The following is a 20,749-nucleotide window of genomic DNA, read 5'->3' as shown; positions in this document are numbered from 1 at the left end:
ATAATATTTTTGTCTTCAGACATTTCTTGAGGATAAAGCCTTGAACTTGTGTTGTGTGCCGTTAAGCCAAGATCAAGCAGAAAAAGTCTAAAACTACAAAGTAGGAAATGAAAGGAAGATGGGAAGGAAATGTTGCGATGGAATTTACTCTCGATGAGAGAACATGCTCACAATCAGAAGAAGGTGTCATGAACGTTTCGTGATTTTGCGGACGGTGATTTCAACCTGACTCACCGCCGGGTTCCTGGAACTCGCACCCTCCCACTCACCAAAAATGCCAGGTATTTTTTAGCGTGTGTGGAGAAGAAAAATGGACTCTGCTACTCGCATGCGCCCAAACATACTCGCACATGGACGTGTTATTAATGTTAGACCAAACGGATTCGCAGGAGGACAGAGGCCGGACAGTGTTGTCCTTATACTTCTGCTGATCTCGCACTTGGCGATTCTCTTGAAATAGTTTCATCCATCATGATCCATTTTTAACGCCCTTGTGCCAAGAATAGATGGCGTGCTGACTAAGAGTCAACACTCCCTGATTCGAGTGCTTCAACTTCCTCCAGTTTGACCTAATTAAGTTGCTCAGAAGAATCCAAGCGGTGAGTTTCCCTTTCATACTTTGGCCACACACGGCAACGTGAGGTCACACATCCGAAGCCGGTCGCGTTGCGTGCGAGATGTCCCGCACAAAAAGGCCAAGAGCAATGAAATATGAGGCCGTGTGGGCAACACGCATAAGAAGAGATGAGAGGAGGAGAGTGGCACTTGCACAGGGGAGTTTTGTTCAGTGCTGGGGGGCAGGAGAGGAGTTGTGGGTGGGCGGGGCAACTGGGTGGGGTTGGGGGGGGGGGTTTGCAAGACGCAACTTGGCTAAAAGAGAGAGAAGGAAACTCCTCCTGCACAGGAGATGAGGAGGAGGGGGCTCGCAAATCACTCCTCAGAGGGGGGAAGATAGGAAGAGGACGGAGGGGAGAGCTTGCTGGAGCGCACCACGGCTTGTTGTTGCCTGTCCGAGAGTTGTTGTCCTCCGGCCGGCTGCTCATCAGACCATGAGCCGGAAAACGCGTGATCGAAGAATATAAAGACGGATCAGAGCAAAGCGACAGGAAGCAGGTGAGTCACTGCGTGTTTCATGTCATTTGCTCTTCAGGCTATTTTCACCTTTTATTGTCACTGCTCGCTTTTTTGAGTGTATGATTCAGGCTAATTGTGAGTGTTATAATTGGGGGGGACATCCTAAGGCGCCGTGTGGAGCTGCGCTTGGGCGAGTTCCTGCTTGAAGCCTGAGCCAGGAATAATTACAAGACCTTGATAAGACTTTCTTTGAGTTGGTGAATTGTGGCTTAACTGTTTGATGCAGTAAGGCTCACTTATTCACTGAAATGTCAATATGACGGACGTTTTGTAAAGCCATTACAGCTTTGATGTGAAGTGGTGGCAGCTTGACAGTTTTGTTCAGGAACACTTTGACTTTAACCTCTCGGTCGGTTATGAGAACGTGTCTTGAAGAGAGATGCTGATGGAGATGGATGGCCGGCTGCACACACGCGCACACACACGCGCATTGCTGGGCCCACATAGTGAAGAGCGCAGTAGGACACCTCTTTCTGTGTCCAAACAAAGGTCGGTTCTGAGCCGCAGTCATGTGACAGTTGTTGCCATTGTTCACTTCAGGCCAGGGGTGGTTTAACTAATGCGCAAATGTTGGATGCCAAAGCAGGAAGACACTTTTGGCTCGCCAGAGGAAGCCGCAAATTCCCAAGCATGTTCTTGTTTGTGTTCTGCTGCCTTCCGATACTGACAGTGTTTACGTGTCAAAGATTGGCCTCCATTTAACACAAAGGCGTGGTTCGATTCTAAACTTGGTTCCTGTTAATTCATTCTGTTAAGCCTTTTGCGATGGTCTGTAGAGCCCCAAATTATGAAAGTCAAATTGAGAGGGTGAAACTCTACTTCCTAAACAGCTTGGAGGCAGAACTGTGCCACTATATCGTTATTGCTGTTGTGCTATTGTATTATTATTGATATTGTTGTATTGGTCTTTTATTGGGAGTAAGCTGCGCACTGTTGAAATGTTTACAGTGCCGTTTCCTCTTCCTGTTCATGTGAACGTGTTTCCCAGCCAACGCTGTGTGCACTGTTGATGTGTTTTCTTCTTCCGACCTATGACCCGCCTATGTGAGTTCACAACGTGCCAAAGGTTATACTTGTCATTAAGTGGATGATTAAAAAAAAAAAAAAAAAAAAAAAAAATAGTCGCTAGAAGGAGGACGTGTTGTCCTGTCAAGCTCCGTGGCCGTCATTCCAACGGTGGTGCTCATGGCCAAACACAACGCCAGATTTTAAGATGGTTGCTGCAATGTGCTTCATCCGCTCAAATTGCAAACAGCAATCCAACTGTTTCACATCCTCAACTTGTCTACGCAGGAAATGAAATCTGACTTGGGCTTCTTGAAGCACAAATGCCTCAAAAGACGACTGCTGACATAAAAATAAATAAATAAATAAAAAACACTAGTTCCTGCTAACCGTTTGACAACAATTCTAAAGTGTTACGGAAGGAAGGCCCATAAATGGCGACCGTGCACTCGGATTAAAAACTGGCGCATCGGGGCGAGTCGGAGGCTCCCCGTATGGATAAAAAAAGCCAAGTCAGTGACACGAAGTCTAATAAAATGTGTAACTCAAGACTAGGGCAAATACAATTTCACTAAACTTGCAAATTAAAAACGAGATTGAGTGAAGTAAGAGAGTATAACGTCTGTGAATTCACTTAGTGATAGTGATCCTTTCTTCCCCAAAGAAGAGATGCGTGTCAAGCAGATGGTCGGGGCCACACAAACACACAGCTGACCACCCCCGGGGGTCTTATAATAGGTTCTCTTGTCGTCGCCGTGGCCCTCGCAAGAATCCCCGGTCCGAGCTGAGTTGACGCGCCTCAGCTGGACCTGAATTGCTTTTACGGCGGTTGATTTGGGTGAATAAACTTTGCTTGTCATGCTGAAAAGGCCCACATTGGTCAGCTGTGCCCACTGCTAAGCCCACGTTTGCATTTTCATTGGCATTCTCGTCTCAATAGAAGGGCCCCCCGCTGCTCTCTTTCCTGTTTCAAGTGGTTGAAGGGCCAGAATACACAAGGTCACTTGAACACATATTCAAAACCCAAGTGGGCTTTAGAATTGGTCCACGATACTGCTAATTTTCAATTCCGAAGTTTCAATTGAACAGGGGTTCAGTCGAGTCATTTCGTAAATCGAGAAAGGCTGACCTGGTACCTGTGGAATCTCTTACCAGTGCATCTATTCTGGAATGGACTGATGATCTTTTTGGCATGTCCAGGATGACGCGTGATGAGTGATTCCATGCAGATCGTTGAGTCATCGTCACGCAGCGGGGGAATTTAACAGGAACAGATTTCCATCAGAGCCAAACAGTTTGGCCATTATTCTCAGCCGACACAACCCTGTGAATAAATAAAGTCAAGATATATATTTTATAAATAAGCTTGTCACACTTGTATTAAATACAACCCCCAACAATGCTCAATAGGCATTTTGAAACTGAGGACACCAACTGTTGAAGTGTTGTAGGCAGGTCTGGACTGCTGGCAGGCCAGCCCAGTCCGCACATTAACTTGCTGTGGTGGGATAACACGGGATGGAATTCATCTGCCTCATGTCGAACATTCCACTGTTTGTTCAAACCATTCTTTCACTTCACCACCCCATGTGGACTATTTATAGACATCCAATTTGGAATTTAGAATTCTTAAAGCTGTGCACTCTATCTCATACTGATCAGTCTGATAACAGTAACTATGTAACATAACAATGACATCACATGTCTTATAAACTTATGTTTGTTTTTGTATTCGGAAGAATATCAGATTAACATCCAATAAACACTGGGATCCGTTTAGTTCCCTTTGGGATTGACTTGTGGACACAACAAATGGTCGTCACAAAGTCACGCAATGATTGGAATGACCGTTGTGAGAGGAATGTGTTCTTTAAGTCCACGACAATGAGAAAGGGTGTGTGAGTACAGAGAGCCGGTCTGCTCACTCTCTGCATTTACATTAGTTTGTGTCGAGTTGCTGAACGTTGATTTACGCTCATATTTGTCACACAGATTGAGCTGAAGATAATGATCAGGATGCAGACGCGTCCATTTCAAGGTGTTGTTGTTTTGCAGAGCAGAGAATGATGGCCGAGGGGCGTTTTGCCAGCCTGCCCAGGTCGCTGCACGCGCATCACACATTAGGAGGTGCTGGCCACATGCACGCCCCCGCCCTAGGCACGCCTAACGGGAGTAGCTGCCCCTCAAAAAAATTGCAAGCCTCCGTTGCCCCCTCCATGGATCTTCTCAGCTCGAGACCGAGGTGGGCCAGATGATTCAAACCTCCTCATCAAAAAACTAGTCCTTCATATTGTAGAGAACGATGAAGGAAATAAACGTTTTTCATCTCTTCTTTAGTCCCGTCGCAGGATGTAACGGATCAGAGTTCCCCGTCGCTCCGTACCAGTATATCTCTATTCATGGAACGCTGCCTCGACGCAAGAAGGGAGGGGACGCCAACATCTGGGACACCAGAGCCAATCATACTCTGCCAGTGCTTAGGCGGACATCTCCCCTGCTAGCTGGACAAGTTCATCAATCCATGACTTCGCAGCCGCTCCAAAATACTGTCGACGACTTCCACAGTTACGGGTAAGCAAAAGCAAAAGTTGTCCATATGAACTTGTTGCATTTCACGAGCCACAACATCAAGCACAGCTGCAAAAACAAATGCCGCTTTGCTTGGAGAAGGTAATGAGAATGGTTGCTTGTGGTAGACCCAAGTACGTATTACATGAAGATAACTAAGAAGAGTGATGGGACATTGCGATTTCCTGGGAAATATTGTCAAAGGGATCTTTTGAAAATGGGACCATTGCTGTTGTTGAACATTTGCAGATGTTTGGGGATTTTCGCACAGGGCAACCTTGAAGCTCGGACCTCCACCGGCCAGAGAGCTTGGTTTCCCCTCCGACCGGACAGTACGGAGAGATTCCGTCGGGGTATCAACTTCAGAGGGAAGAGAGAGAAAAATGCTTGTCATCCTTCATCACGTCTCGCCATCTTTCTGCGTCTCCAATTACAGCTGACTGTATCTGATGCAGCCAGCTCTGAGCGCATTCATAGCCCCTAGCATCTGGGTTACCTTTGTAGGTCAGGGTGTGGTAGGCCCAGATCATACATGACTGTCAACTCTTTGTCTGCATACTCAGTCTTTCTAGATCCATTTCATATGCCGCTTGCTGACATACAGCCGGACCATTAGTCCAAGTCACCTTGGGCCAGTGCAGGTGGCTGCATGAGGAACAATATTATTCTCTCAGCTCTTTGGTTTAGTCTACCCAAGAAGTTGTGTTTTCATTCGTCTGCATCGTCAGGCACGAGCGAGACTGATAAGTGAAGGGTTAAGACATCACACCAACATGTTGACAGCATTTTCTCAATCAACTCTTTGTCAGTGCTCCTTGGAGTCTTTTGAAATATGCTGCCACAAGCTTGGCACACCTCCGTCCAATCGAGCAGTTGGATTCGTTTGTTTTGATGGTGCTTCTCGGGAGCATTGTTGGCGCACGCCCTTTCAGATCTTTACAGAGACATTCAATTGGAAGTCTGGGCTCGGACCTCGATGACATTCGCAAGGTTGTCCAAAAGTTGTCTGCCTGTTGCTATCTGGCTTGCTGATTTGAAACCGGCATTTCTCACTAATTGCCTTTCTATAAAAAGATAAGGGAGTATGATGTCATTGGTATGCAAGCATTGGCCAGTTCATCTTGACTCTCCATTGCTCACCCCGTCAGCTGACCTTTGACCCCTGACCTGAGCTTGCTCCTGATTGGCTAGTTTGCCTTTCTGTTGACTCCCAGTGGGAAGTTTTGCAGACCACCAAGTGAGGTAAGATAAGGAGGAGGCTGAAGATGGCAAAGGAGGGAGTGGCTGACATATGCATCTTTCCCTTGAATCAACAAAATTATGCTTTTCATGTCATCATTCAAATTTGCCTCCGCGTGAAACTCATTTTCAACTCCAACAAGCTGTGCAAAATGTATGTTTGCACCGGGGACACCTTTAACTAGCAAATCTAGTTTGACACTGACATCTAGTGGCTGCACGCTGCCACTGCACAGCTTCGTCTTTCCACACACACGAGCCCATATGGCGTCAAGTGGCCCACATGCGGTGATGCTAAATGTCATGTGGGGAAGCAAAAGAACAACAGAAGCCAGGAAAAGACTGGGCTGAGAGCAGCCGCACCCCTTCCTACTTTGGACTCTTTCTAGCTTTGTGCAGCAGCAGGTCGGTCTGGTGGTCAAGCAAGCAGAAAGCCTCCCATGCTGGCTCAGCAAAAGAAGCAGAATAAAAATGGCAAAGTTAGCTGTGGTTAGTTTGCGCAGCCTGGAAGGCCAGCATCGCCCTCTGCATTCCAACCGCACTTTGCGTCTAGTCTTTTTTCTGCTCTTGCTCAGCTGCGGCTGCGTTCGGTGTGAGATTATCCTCCACTTGACCGACATCAATGTGTGTTGTAGTTTTGCAGATCAGAGCTAATTGACGAACGGGAATGCAAGGGAATGCTAAGGGAAACTTTACGACGAGCAGGTGGACTATGGTGAACGTTCGGGGATGTCCACTGAGGTCCGAATTGAGAGTGGGCGGTTGGGGTCATGCGGCATTACGCAACATTATGCTTAGCCGGCTTGTCGTTTACAAGAAAGCAGCGCTCATCATTTTCCGACACGGGCTTCTTATTGTCAAAACATTCGCGCGTGCGTACAGTCTTTGAAATGGCGTCTTACAGAGCCATGTTACAAACATGGAAGTACATCGTTTAAAATTATACTCAATGCTCTTTTTCATACTTCTGGGCAGGCCCAGCATGCGGGGTGTCAACAACTGGATGTGATAATGATTGCGTGCAGTGGCGGCCATCAAAAAAGCAAGCACGCTGGCACGCAAACGTCACATGTATGCGAAAATAACTCTTTTTAGACTCAGCCCACTTGTGGCTCAGTTATGGAACAGCGATTGTGAGAAAGCCCCACAGTGCTATATAATTACCCATTTCCCGCACATGCACATGAAGTCTATCTCCTTTTCGGGAACCTTCTCGAAAAGGTCTCAAGATTGTAAATGCTTTTTGTTTTGCGCAGAGCAAAAGCGAGCATGGCGGGCGTCCGAATAATGACCATAACGCGCTGTGAATGCAGCCTTCTGTTCTATTACGTAATGAAATCCCGCTGGATATTAAAGCCGAAGGGTTTACAGCTCAACATGTTTGGCTTGTTAAGTAGCGGCCTTCGCTAATATTCCCATGGGAACGCAAGCTTGAAGGACTTTAACCAGCAACCTGATTGATGCAGGCCAGGATTTGCACTAATGACCTCTTTGGGGCCTCCTAGAGCAGGTCTGCACTTGAGACTTGAGTTGCTTAAGGCAGAACAATCATTTCAAAGTGTTTCGTGGGCCGAGGCTACTTAAAAACAAAAAATAAAGCGGGCATCGCATCTGTGTTTTCCAAGCGCTTGTGTGTGAAATTGTCAGTGGACTCACAAGGGTGGGCGTGTGGCTGGGATGTGTGTTATGATGGGGAGGGAGGGAGGGAGAGAGAGAGAGAGAGAGAGAGAGAGAGAGAGAGGGAGAGAGAGAAAGTGAGTGAGACAGGGAATGGGACAGAGAGACTTGAATTAGAAGTCGCTCAAGTATGAACATCTACTTTTGTGTCTCCCACGAGTCAGCTTTGGCGAGCCGCATGCCTTCTTGACGCGCATTTTGCCACAAGCTACTCAACAACAAAGATGCATCAATGTATGTGAATGCTTTCTTGAGAAGCAACATCGTCGCTCGCTGGCTCACACGGGACAGGCGCTTTGCCGTGGGAAGCGGAAAGGAACCTGGAGAACAAGGACAGCTTGTTGGCGGCTAGGACGAGATGTGCTCACTCAACCGGGCCTTTTCTCTATCTGTGTTCCCCAGGGAGCCCGCAGCCACTCGTGATGCCGCCGTGGACTACGTCAAGGTAAGCTCACTCGCCACAAGCATGAGGACAACACTCACTGTTCTGCTCGTTCTACTCTGTACGGTTGTTCCTTATCACAATTTGTGATGCACAAAGTTGCCGCCAACACGTATCCCATTCCCGTTGTCATGCCACATATTTGTTATCCTCTCTAGACTGTCTGTACAAAGATAAAAATGCAGAGACATAAACATACAGTCCCGAAATAAGATTATAGTTTATTTCTGCACGCTGTCAGAAGGTCCCTCATTGCGTGCGGCATGAGTCACTGAGGTTGCAGTTGTTTAAAACCACAGAAATTCCTCCCTCCTGGAAAACTTTGCAATCAAAACGTTAACTAAAGCTGAAAAAAAAAACAAATCTGTTAAAATCTTACAAAAAGTCAAACAAATGTCAGGTAGTCACAAACTAATATTTTTAGAATCAATTATTCCATCGATTAATCGAATAAAATTTTATTGTGCCCTAAAGTGTATTACAAAACCATTTCTTCTAATGACTGTTCATTAACCAATTATTTTGTTTGTTTGATAGTTGTTAAAAGACAAAAACCAATCAGCACTACAAGCAGCTAAGAAATGTCGATGCTGCTGATGCTAATAAAAATGTAATTCATGAGTAAAGTTAAATTGAATGATAAATAATAATAATAATAATTACAATAATAATCTTTTTTTCTTTTTTCTGTCCATCATTTTACTGATTATTCCTCTCCAGTTTTCTGTTAATTTTGCTGGACATAGAACAACAGAATTTTGTCAAGATAATAACTGGAGACAAAAAGATTCACTTATTCCTCACTTTTTTCTTTACGTGGACAGTCTCCCTCTCACTCTCACTCTCTCTCACTCGACAAATGTCGACACTGCTGATGCTAATAAAAATGTCATTCATGAGTAATGTTAAATTGAATGATAAATAATAATGATGATAATAATAATCTTTTTTTCTTTTTTCTGTCCATCATTTTACTAATTATTCCTCTCCAGTTTTCTGTTAATTTTGCTGGACAAAGAACAACAGAATTTTGTCAAGATAATAACTGGAGAAAAAAAGATTCACTTATTCCTCAGTTTCTTCTTTACGTGGACAGTCTCCCTCTCACTCTCTCACTCTCATTTCTTTCACTCCAACCTCCCTTCTGCTCTCCACCTAACTCTCTTTCCTCCCATCTCTTAGCACATATGTTTGGATGCTGACACCTCAGTGTGAGAAGCAAACTTTGTCTTTTGTATGCGCACGCACACACACACACACACACACACACACACACACACACACACACACACACACACACACACACACACACACACACACACACACACACACACACACACACACACACACACACACACACACACACACAACCACACACACGCGCAGTTCTGGTGTTTTGTCGGTCAAATGAGGACCGTGAGCAAGAGTCAACAGTGTGCAGCTCTTACATAATAGGTGGCAAAGTGTAGCTGTCAGCCAGTCTTCCAGGTGTGTTTGCGGTGTGGAAAATGAAAAGTCCAACAGGTACACGTGTGGGTGGCCTCGCATCTTATTTCCGGCAAGAAGGTCAAAATGCACACTGTGGGTGAGGTGCATCACGAATGAAGCGGGGGTGCCGAAGGATGCAGGATGCTCGTCCGAGCGACTGTGATGTCATTTTTGATGGACAGCAATTTGCAAAATGGCCACCCCCTAACAATAGGTGGCTTCTGTGGCCTCATTCATGTTCCACAAATGCAAAGCTGCAGAAGACAATTATTTTCAAGAAATTTGTTTTTGGGGTGGGGGGAGGATTGTGGCAGAATTGATTTCCTCTATAAAAACACGATGGGAGTGACAAGATGACCCTGGAACAAACTGTGCTCGACCTTGTTTTAATGGGAGGTAGAAATGTGCAAGTAGGACTTAATTGGCGCTTTCAATGGAGGATATGGGAGAGCGATGCCAACAACAAATCTGTGACTTGAGAGAGAAAAAAATCGTGGCTCAAGTCTTGCCTAAATTACGCTTGTCTTTGGTTCCCTTTGAAGAAAAAGCAGCGAGTTCCTTCGGTAGTTCTCAAAACAAGCACCTTCTGTCTGTGTGTGGTCTTGGCTCTCCTTCCTCCGGGAGCCTCTTTGTTCATAGCATTTTGGAATAATAACATTACTGACTTATTTTTGTATAATTAAAGTATTAACTCGTGACCCCGTCAACAAAGGAGTGCAGAAAGTGAACTCTCCTGCCACGCGGTGGTCAAGCTTTGCTATGACAAGATGAGCTGTCACTATCGCAGTTTGAGTTTTGGGATCATCGAAGTGACCTGTCAGGGGGTTAGTGCCGGATCGGCTAACGAGCACCCGGCAGCTTTACGCTCGGCCGACCCGACCCGACTAGGGCTGCACTCGTCAATGACAACCGATCGATCGGTGACTTTGTCTGTCGGTAAGCAGGTCGCACGCTACTGGCTGGCCAACAGTTGTTTCGGAAGTGCCTGGTGGGCTCTCATTTGCTTATTTACAAAATCTACTTCGATCTGAGTGGCATTTGCAGGTCCACTGTCGATCCAGAAACACGTTTTTTAGCTAACTTCCTTCTTAGGAAGGGGTGGGCAATTAATTTTTACAAGGGGCCACATGAAAAAGCCGGGTTGTGTCAGAGGGCCACACCTAAGATAACTTAAACCTGCTCAATTTTCTTCCATTGTAAAATGCACTAAATTATTTATTTTAAATAGCTGGTACTGGTAATTAGAAGAATACAATTATTCTGTTTATATTTATATTAAGCTGTGTGAAAGTGGGTCAAACCCGCACATGCCAACTACAGCCCGCAGTCCACCGTCTAAAATGAAGACTCGATTGTTGCCATGTTGGCACTTGAATGAAGCGCTGGCATCATCAGAAGATGCTACGACAGAAGCTCACAAATGTCAAGTTGAGCCACTTTGCTGCATACGTGCAGATATTTTTTGTTCTCATCTGCAAATAAAAACGCAAGCTTGTTTGAGGTTCTTTAAACCACAGATGTGTTCTTTTCGGACTGCATTACTCTTCACATTCTACTGTATAATGACAGTGTTCTATTTTGAAAAAGTACAATCTTCTGCGATTTTTATGGTTTCCAAAGTTGATGTTGTGTGCTTTCTTTTGCCTTATTGGAGCCCTTACTTGAAAAACAACAGACGAGTTGATGAGGTTAAAAGTTTGTTGTGCCTTGTTGTTTCTGAGCGCATTCCTGAGATGACGGACATGCGTATTTTAAGGTGGCCGTTTATGCTAGATGGTGATTTGGGGCCGCTGCGGTCGGTGATGCCGTACGTGTTGCTCCGGGGAACATTGGACGCGTGTTTCCTCCGCGGATCCTCCGGGAGCCTGCACTGTAATTACTGTCTTTGCTCCTTGTGGCAAAAATGTCTTTTAAGTGCCGGGGTGTCACCCCCGAGCGTGTTTTCTTCAGTTTACACGGCCACGCTATTAAGATAAGCGAGGGTCTGCCTGGCTCACATAGTTCAAGTTATCTCGATGGCCTTTGATGAGCTTGAGGCGGCCTCTGTGTGGCCCAAGCAAGTTCTTCCTTATCAAAAGAATCCCAGACCAAAAACCTGGTCTGATGACACCCATCGCTCAGAGTTAAAGAGAGCGGACATCAAATATGTCATCAGCAGCGCTATGCACAAGAGGCCAGAGAATAATTTCTCCATTGATTTCTCCATCCGACATCATCCGTGCGAGGGAGGGGGCGTTTGCCTTTGGGCCACTCCCAACAGTTGGAGAAGTGATTGGTTCATAGCAAACCACGTGTCTTTCTCAAAGCCATATTTGGAAAAAAAAAGGGGGGGGGGGTAGTAACAGAAAATGATCAGCAAGGAGGCAAGAGGGGAGAGTGGTGGACAACTCACTCCGCAGGGGACTGTAGAGGAGCAAGACAGCGGACACGGTGACAAACGGACTTGTCCCCAGGGTGCTCGATGATAAGGCAAACCAATTGTGATTGCCGAATCAAGCGGACAAAGTTAAACAGCTAAGAGCTTTACTGGACCTTCACTTCATCCCATGGAAGTTGGAATAGTTTGTGTCGTCAAGGCGACCGTTTCCGGCTGAAGAGCATCGCTGGCTTACCTCCCGACACAGGAGAAAAAAAAGCCCCTCAAAATGTCAGAGCGATGTAACCTGAAGAGCCTGACGGCGGCTCTTTGCTGCTTCTACCACAACAACTCTGTCATCAGCGCAAAGGTGAGAAGAAAACGTGCACATCCTTGCCCAGGTTTGAGTGTGTCGGGAACATCTTCATCTCATTTCACATGAACGAGGAGGCAGCTCTGAGCCAATTGCTTGTTGAAGCAAAGTGGCCAGCGCACTTGTGACTGCTGACAAAATCACATTGCGCTGAATTCCCCTCGTCTTTGCCGTCAAACACTGGCCTTTTATCATCGGGACCAGACAGCGGCATCAATGAGCGACTGTGCGTGAGCTTCATCCATAAGTTGCGCACAAGGCGGCAAGTGTGCGGCGCAGAATGAAAGCGATGGCCTCCGCCAGTGTGATTCATGTCCCACTTGTCATAGTTGGCCCCTTTTATGACGTCAGCCGAATGACGCCATGCCATTAAGCTGATTTGATGGAGCCAGCAAAGTAGCACGCTGGCCTTCGACACGGCTTTCCGTCTATACTCGTAGTGGCAGCAAAGTCGAGTCTACTTCAGGTTTGGTTCTTTTCTAAATGGATTCAAAGTGGGGTGGTGGGGGGGCATGCGAACATTCCAAGCAACAAAATGCAGCAACATGAAGCAACTGATAGGGTCATGAATCCGAAGGACTGTTTGGCCAAAACTTTAAGGCCTCTAGCTCTTGATTTTGGAGTCGGCGAGTCAAAGCCCAAACTCGAATCCTATTGAATTGCGGCGGAGTGACCCGAAAAAGGTTGTTGGATGCTTGAAGACGTCCAGCGTCGGGACGAACCGCTAAATCACGGACTGTCGCCCGTTGCCAGTCGCTAAATGCTAAGCGAGGCTACGCCAACGACCGTGTAATTGGTCCAGCAGGGAGTTGGTATTTAAAGTGAAGGTCTTCAGAGTTAATGTTTAAACCAAAGGGGGCTGGAAATGTCACATTCCTTCACCCGGTGGATGCGACGACCTTTTTGGACATGCGAGGAAGCAGCAAATGTTGCTGTCATTGACTTGGCAGTGGCAGCGTTACGTGTCCATGTCTTGGATGGTCTCAGTCTGTTGCGACTACTTTCTTTATTTTCTAAGACAACATTTGTGCCAGCGCTCTTCCTCCATCTTCACGGAGGCGCCATCTGTTTTGTCTGGGCGCTGGCCATTTATCCTCAAAGGCTTTGTATTGTTCATCTGTGTGGATCTCAACTCACACTGCGACCCATTTAGCATTTCGGGAACAAATGCTGAGCTTTTGCATATTGTCCTACATTGTGGACCCACTTGACGCTTTCACTAAGAGGTATTTGCGCTCTCTGGTAAGAAAAAAAAATCCTCTTTATGGCCTTAAATATAAAAGTCTCAAACTCCCAGGGCAGAGAATTACTACGGCTCTGTGGACTAGACAAATCTCAATTGCCTTCTCTTGAAACGGAAAGCTATCAACTGTGGCTGTCTTGGGAGCCAATCAGATGGCAAAAAAAAAGAAGCATCCACTAATTTGTGAGTAAACAGGAAAGGTGGGGCATTTTCAAGATGGCAAGATTTCTCATGAAATGTTTCCCAAGCTTGCAAACCGAATAAGTTTCATGCCATTGACATTTGGATTCACTCACTGCAACTGTTCATAAGCTCACCTCAGCTTCTCGTCACAGTTGGGGAGAAAACTTTGGGGGCGGGACAGGCCGGAAACTTTTGGAGCCCTGCAGAAAAAACGGGAACAAATGGATACACGGGGGCAAGGAGGAAATGGCACAGACACAAGTCAAGCGAGGACTTGTTGTTTTAAGAATGACGGCGAGGATGATGATGTGCAAAGAAGGCCGATGCTTATCAGCTGCTATTGAGCTTAAAGAGCAAAAGGATGTTTTTCATCATTTCATGTGGTTTGGGGTGTATCTGTGGCAAGCAAAGGTCACTCAGTGCCAAAGACTAGAATCCTTTCTGCCTTTTCTCCGCTTGACTGAACTACAGATCTTGTATTTTACAAAAGGTAATGTGACCACTTTCCTAAATCAAAAGTCTTGTTGGGTTTTGTAAAAGTCTCTTTAGTTTTCATTGCGTTTTGTAATCCCTGAAACCAATGGGATCCAAAGTGTGCTGTCACATGCATTCAAGGCAAGGGGCTCTGTTCTAATGACTTTGGAGCGATGGCGAGACGCATTAAGTAAAAGGAATGGAGAACTAGAAAAGACACAAAGACAAAAGGTTTGGCTTTGTCAGAAAGGTTCCAGGACCAGTGTCGCTTCAAACTGTTTTTCCCTTCGGCGATGCTCAGACGACAAAAAGACGCCAGGGTCGTGGTGGGACAATTTGCGACTTTTATTTTATGGAGTGATGTGGCAGTGTTTGACTTTGTTTTGACCCGCTTGAGTGTGTATCTCTCTGTGTTAGTGGCGGGGGAAAAAAGACACGGGAAGTGTGTGTAAGCGCACGGGCACTTATGAAGGGCTTTTAACATCTGCTCTACCTGCTTGCAATGATAGGGGTGGGCATGATTCCATTTGGAGCTGGAGCGGAAGATAATCATATTAGCGTGGAAAGCGAGAGGGCCAAATGGAGACGCGGAGCCGCGGCCAACATATCGCCGGCTCGAAATAGCAGCAACAGCTAAATGAACATTTGCAATATTACAGTGGACATTTTGATTTGTTAGCACTTGGGAGTGGCCTACCATAAAAAATATTTTATGGAACCTATGCAAGGTTATTTTGCTTTTTACTTTTATTTTCTGCTTGCCCTTTTTGTATTTAGGTTGCACACATTTTCTATGTGTGGGAATCTCCCATGGCAGAATTCAATTCAATTGTGAAACTCTATCGTGTATTTGTGTGTTGTTTCAAATCTATAGATGCTCACCGGCAACCATATCGCACTGATTCAAAGCTCGGTTTTAAGGATAAAATGCAAACGACCTCATCACGGAAGGTAGAACTGCAAGCGAAGCTGTAAAGAATCCAAGAGTTTATGTTTCTGGTTTGCATGTGCGGGTGTGCAGGTGCATATGGTGTGTGCGTGCGTCAGCCGTCAGGTGAGGGTGTGTAGGAGGACAGGTCCAGCCGAGTCGTCTTTGACAGTGAGAGCTGTGTCACCCTGACTTTGGGAAGCAGTCAGTGGAAAACCAAGGAGGGGAGAAAAGGACAGCAAAAGGATGTGTGTGTCTGTTTGCGCGCGCGCCAATGTTCTGGATGACAGAAAAAGAGCAAAAGACCACACACGTGGCTGAAGAATCAGAGTTTGCATATTGGCTTTGAAGAGTTCGTTTCTGAAAGTGAAAAGGTCGGAACCATGCAGAGACCCAATAGCTACCATGTAAGTGTATGCACTGAGCGTGATATGTTTTAGAATCTTGAAAATAAAATGCATTTTAATTGGCACTTGGTTAATAAGTTACCAGCTGTCAACCTAGAAATGAGAAGAATCCACCATGAAATAACATAACTTGATCAGTTTACTCTCCTGGCATATTAGCGCAACTGTAAGGCTCTTCTCATTTGATTTGTAGTGATTTTAAAAAGCGGTGCATTGAGATAAGAGTGACGCGACTTGCAAGCGTTTCCAAAGACAAGCAGTCGATGGGCTTGCTAAATGTTAAAAAGAAAATTGCAAACTGGCGGACTGGCGTTGTGCTTGCAAGTGGCGGCGTTTTTACCCTTTAAGCAACACAAACACGTGCATTTCAAGCCGTCCGTTTGTTTTGTACTGCCCCCAAGTGGCCACAGGGCGCACAACACAACGACCAGCGCACAATTAATTATTTTTCGTCTGATTTATTACGCAATTCCTGTATGGTTTTTTTTTATCAATTATAATCCAATTTATTAGTATATAATTTGTTTGGTTTATTACGCAATTCCTGTATGTTTTTTCATCATGATCTAACTTATAAAGTATAACAGTTTTCTAGTTAAAAAAAATGGCATTTCCCACCATGGAAGAGGGTTGTTACGTGTCCTGAACATGGTCTAGGAAGAAATTAAAACTAGCATCGCAAGGCACCGCCGTATCTGCATATTTAATCCTTGCATATTATAATTATTGCAACACAATTCCAATGAGATATTTATATTGTTGGAAACCTGCCCGTGAACCACCATTTATTGGTGTGTATTGGTATTGCAGTTTTCCCAAGACCAGTTCATCCTGGACGGGCCATCAGAGAAGCTTCACAGAGAATTGGAGGAAGAACTTAAGATGAACTGCGATGAGCCCAGAAGCCATGCATGGTACCATGGAGCCATACCCCGGCAGGTATCCCATCAGAATATTTTTTTTCGTCCCACTCTAAAGGAGTCCAGCCACTGACTTGCTGAACAACATCACAATTGCATCTACTGACTCTTATTGCTGCCATTTATTTTCATTTGTGTGCACTGACCATCTGCTGGGATGCAGTAACGCTTTGTTCTGCCCTAGGTTGCCGAGAACTTTGTGCAGCGAGATGGCGACTTCCTGATTCGCGATTCGCTGTCAAGTCCCGGAAGTTATGTTCTAACGTGTCAATGGCGAAACACAGCCCAGCATTTTAAAATCAACAAAAAGGTAAGCCAGATTGTCTACTGTGTGTTCTTTTGTTTTTTTTTAAACTGCCACAAGCCGTGCGTGTTGCTGCTCTTCATTCTTCACCTTTTGTCGCCCAGGTTGTGATGCTGAATGAAGCCTATTCCAGAGTTGAGTATCGTGTGGAGCGAGAAGGTTTTGACAGTGTCCCCGCTCTCGTCAGATATTACGTCGGCAACCGCAAACCCGTCTCTCAGGTGAGTTTCCAAGCAGACTTGCACCTGCCGAGAAATTAAGACCAAAAAGTGGAAAATGCCATTTCATTGCCATGTCATTTGTTGCAGGTCGTCGGTGCCATTATCTTCCAGCCCATCAACCGCACGCTGCCGTTGCGCTGCTTGGAACAAAAGTACGGATTATCCGGTCCCCATCGAGAGGCGGGGCTGATAGAACAGGAGCGGCGGCGTCAGAAGCGCCTCAGCCTCAACATCGCCAACGGACACGTCCAAGACAACACGCACGGCGGACACGATGGCAGCCACTACCACCACAACGGTGTGGGGAGAGGAAGCCCGCTCAGGTTGGTTGGTAACGCATTCGCTGTGTGGCCATAGTTGCTTCAGCCTCCATTTGCCACTTGAGTTGACATTCTAATCTGCTCAAGGCTGAAGGATCGTTGCGGCAGCCAACCGGCGAGTCTCAATCAACTCCCAGAGAAGCGGCGGCCGCTCAAAGCGCACCAATCAGAGAGCTTTCTACCACTTGGTTAGTAAAGATAACGTTTGATCATTGAGCACTCAGAAAGAATGGCTGGCAAATAGCTTCTTATCTGTGGCATCCAGGATCCAGAGCCCAGAATCAGCAGCACTCGGACAGCCATCTCCTCAGCCCGAACTCCAAGTTTCCTGTGTTCAGGACGGGCAGTGAACCGCTGCTGAGTCCGTCAGTCGCACGGAGGTTGGCAGAGCCACTGGCGGGTCAGTTCACGTTGGTCAGGTCACCTGAGCGATGTCACCGTGTATCAGCTTTGATCAGCTTTGGGCATTCTTGCAGGTCAGCCAATCCGGGGTTCTGACAGCCAGCTGTGTCCCAAACCTCCACCCAAACCCAGCAAGGTTCCTGTGGCCCGCCCGCCTCACTTTGCCGGCCTTCAGCTTCCACGTCTGGCCTCTGACGCCTGCCCCAGCCGGTCTTTACCCACTTTGGACTCCACATGTGGGGAAGCCCCTGTTTGGAGGACGGCAGGTCATTCCCACAGCTTTCTCTTGTTTTTGTGTTTGTGGTGTGCAGTCGTGTTTTGATCATTGTCACTTAACACAGTCGGTCGCTGCAGCTACTAATGAAAGTTAAAAACATGCAACGCAAACGCCATTTGTCAGCTATACCCGTAGGCTTCTCTGGCCTCATCAGTCCAAGTGTTGTCTAAGGTGCTTGATGTGCTCATTCAGGTCCTCCTGCACCACCGGCAAAGTCCGTCCACGCAGACCTGCAAAGCTCCTCCAGCTGTGCACTACCGCAGATTCACTACACCAAATCTGAGGCAATAGCGGGCCGAAGTGAATGCCTGGCGCAGACTCCCGCAGACCTCAGATCCCGCAGCCCGCTGGAATGGGATGAACCAAACTCTCTCAACTCCATTCCAGACAACGCCCACGAACTTGAGCGGCTGCCGTGCAGCTATGTCGAGAGATTGAGGCAAGAGGGTGAGGCGCCCAATGAGACGGGAGCGCAGAGAGGGCTGGACCGAAGCTCCTATCATCATGCCATTGAGGCTTTGGAAAACACCAGCGAGGAAGAAGAGGAGGACACGGGGAGGGAGGAGCAGGACGAAGAAAAGAGGAACATCTTCCTACGGCCGGTGGTAGAGACTGAATCGGTGTTCCGGCCGACCGAGTTTGACTCTCGACTTCTGCCGGCCGAAAACAAACCGCTGGAGATGTCTGTCTTGAAGAGAGCCAAAGAGCTGCTGCTGAGCCACGACCACCACAGCATAGCCAAACACCTGCTCATGGCCGACTGCCAGGTACGTTCCCATCGCCTAACATCAAGCCAGATCTTCAAACCGTCCGTCCTCCAAGAACTGTTGAGTTATCCTTAAAGTTACTGCCAACCATTTTGACATTTTCAAGACACGGTATCGTGTGCAATGATACTGACACCAAACCTCCAAATGAGAAAACAGGCTTTCCTTTCATTGACATTTTGTGCTTCAGGTGGCAAGGATACTCGATGTGTCGTCTGAGCAAAGAAGTCAGATGGGGGTCGCATCTGGCCTGGAACTGATCACCTTGCCGCATGGTCGACAGCTGAGACTAGACCTGATGGAACGGTATGCATCTCAACAATTGAGCGACACAACGGATGATTATTTTCAATTTGTAATCAATCCTTTTCAAACATAAAATGCTTACGGTGGGTGGCATGACAACGCAGCCTTCTCATCAACCCCCCCCTCCCCCTCCCTTCCAGACACCACACCATGGCAATAGGTGTGGCCGTGGATATTCTCGGGTGCACGGGCAGCCTGGAGGAGCGAGCGTGCGCTTTGAACCGCATCGTCCTGGTTGCGTTGGAGCTGAAGGACACTGTGGGTGACTTATTTGCGTTCACCGCCCTCATGAAAGCTCTGGAACTGCCGCAGGTAGCACACACCACCATGTGGAGCATTGACATTGATTACAACTTAAGTGGCTGAAATACGAGCCGGATTGTGTTTGGCAGATCAGTCGTCTGGAAGAAACATGGACGACTCTGAGAAGGAACTACACGCAGACTGCCATCAGCTATGAGAAAACTCTCAAACCTTTCTACAAAAATCTCTATGAGGGAACCGGTAAGTTGAGGAAAACTCTTATTTCATTCAATGGCAGGTTGATAGGTCAATGCTGTCAAATGTTGGAATCTTATTTTGACCTTGCGTCAGCTTCCTGTCCTGCTGCGGCGTGCATCCCCCTCCTGTTGCCTCTTCTCACTTTGATGGAGCGGCCATCCGTCTCACCGGAAGGGGCGGAGCTCTGGGAGACCAGTGACCAGGGCTGTGACATCATGCTGCGTCACCTCGAGGCTGCACGCAACGTCGCACATAATGCGCACATCTACGCTGAGAACGCACAGAGAATCATGCACGGTAAAACCAAAAGAAAAAAACCAACTGGATTTTCATGCATGTTCATGATTAACTTACCGCCAGTCCGGATCATTGACATAGAGAAGGCATTATACAGCAGACATGTGGTTGTATGTTTTCAGGGTTCCATTGTGACGAAGACTTGCTGGAGGTGTTCAAGACGGACTTTCAGCTGCGGCTGCTGTGGGGGAGTCGCGGCGCTTCGGTCAACCAATCGGATCGCTACAGCAAGTTCAACCTCATCCTCACTGCATTGTCAAGGAAGCTGGAGCCCCCGCCCAAAACACACACCTTAATTTGACTTCCCATTGGCAGCAACATTCAGACGGACCGTTTCACTTCAGCCGTGTAACCTATAACATTGATGCAACGTTATCAAATTCGTAGACAAGAGTTTGAGCGTCACGGCGGCCGCTCAAGGAAGACCAACAAGATGCAAACGGGGACAAAACTTGCACTTTCTTAGAGAGCAGACATCATATAGAATGTCCATAGAAGTAACTGTAACTAAACAAACTAATGCATAGTTGTTTGTTTCTTTATTCAAGACTGCCAAAACTAAATGGCCTTCTGCTAAGGTTTAAAGGAGAGTAGACGTGTTCGTGTGCACATGTGAAGATACACACAAGTTCTGTAAGTGAACGAACGTTGTACATATGTGAAGCGTTGTGTACATACAGGAATTAAGGAGAAGAAAATGTCAATAAATTTGAATGTTTATATTCTGAACTACTGCAGTAAGTTTGAATAAATATGGTACATATTCTGTGGACTTTTTTTTTTTTACATCTGCAGAACAAACAGGATGACGAAACTATAAATCAAAGTCGAGTGGATTGTGAATGTTTGACACGTTTGCTGAGTGGCACATTTTTCAATTTTGCATTTCATGCAATTCTCAACAGTATGCTGTTTAG

The 20,749-nt window shown here is 46.5% G+C and overlaps 1 protein-coding gene across 4 annotated transcripts; it reads left to right on the top strand.

Moving 5' to 3' along the window:
• Window positions 1-897: 897 nt before the first annotated feature.
• bcar3 (BCAR3 adaptor protein, NSP family member) lies at window positions 898-20,598 on the top strand. 4 transcript variants are annotated; one of them, XM_088393358.1, is made up of 17 exons: window positions 898-1,113; window positions 4,195-4,381; window positions 4,477-4,710; window positions 8,026-8,068; window positions 16,328-16,456; window positions 16,622-16,747; window positions 16,846-16,962; window positions 17,050-17,285; window positions 17,370-17,470; window positions 17,548-17,682; window positions 17,759-17,950; window positions 18,154-18,728; window positions 18,919-19,034; window positions 19,175-19,346; window positions 19,427-19,538; window positions 19,629-19,832; window positions 19,955-20,598. In XM_088393358.1, exons 2-17 carry the CDS (start codon window positions 4,203-4,205, stop codon window positions 20,131-20,133), a joined length of 2,850 nt encoding a protein of 949 aa, XP_088249484.1. In that variant the 5' UTR covers window positions 898-1,113; window positions 4,195-4,202; the 3' UTR covers window positions 20,134-20,598. The 4 variants fall into 4 exon arrangements, with proteins under 4 accessions (XP_088249484.1, XP_088249486.1, XP_088249488.1 ...); XM_088393360.1 differs by lacking the exons at window positions 898-1,113; window positions 4,195-4,381; window positions 4,477-4,710; window positions 8,026-8,068 and adding an exon at window positions 11,917-12,279; XM_088393362.1 differs by lacking the exons at window positions 898-1,113; window positions 4,195-4,381; window positions 4,477-4,710; window positions 8,026-8,068 and adding an exon at window positions 13,653-14,198.
• Window positions 20,599-20,749: the final 151 nt, after the last annotated feature.

This window comes from Syngnathus floridae, chromosome 13 (assembly GCF_059516105.1).
Source record: "Syngnathus floridae isolate MCC-2025c chromosome 13, RoL_Sflo_1.0, whole genome shotgun sequence".
Classification (NCBI taxonomy): Eukaryota; Metazoa; Chordata; class Actinopteri; order Syngnathiformes; family Syngnathidae; genus Syngnathus; species Syngnathus floridae.
The sequence above is the reverse complement of the archived record's forward strand: the minus strand, read 5'-3'. Positions and strand labels throughout refer to the sequence as shown.

Bases quoted from the DNA above. Each gene is read 5' to 3' on its own strand.
- bcar3 (XM_088393358.1), top strand. From the start codon at position 4,203: ATGATGGCCGAGGGGCGTTTTGCCAGCCTGCCCAGGTCGCTGCACGCG. The intron at 16,457-16,621 runs GTATCCCATCAG...GTTCTGCCCTAG, and splicing joins ATGGAGCCATACCCCGGCAG to GTTGCCGAGAACTTTGTGCA. The intron at 17,471-17,547 runs GTTAGTAAAGAT...TGTGGCATCCAG, and splicing joins AGAGAGCTTTCTACCACTTG to GATCCAGAGCCCAGAATCAG.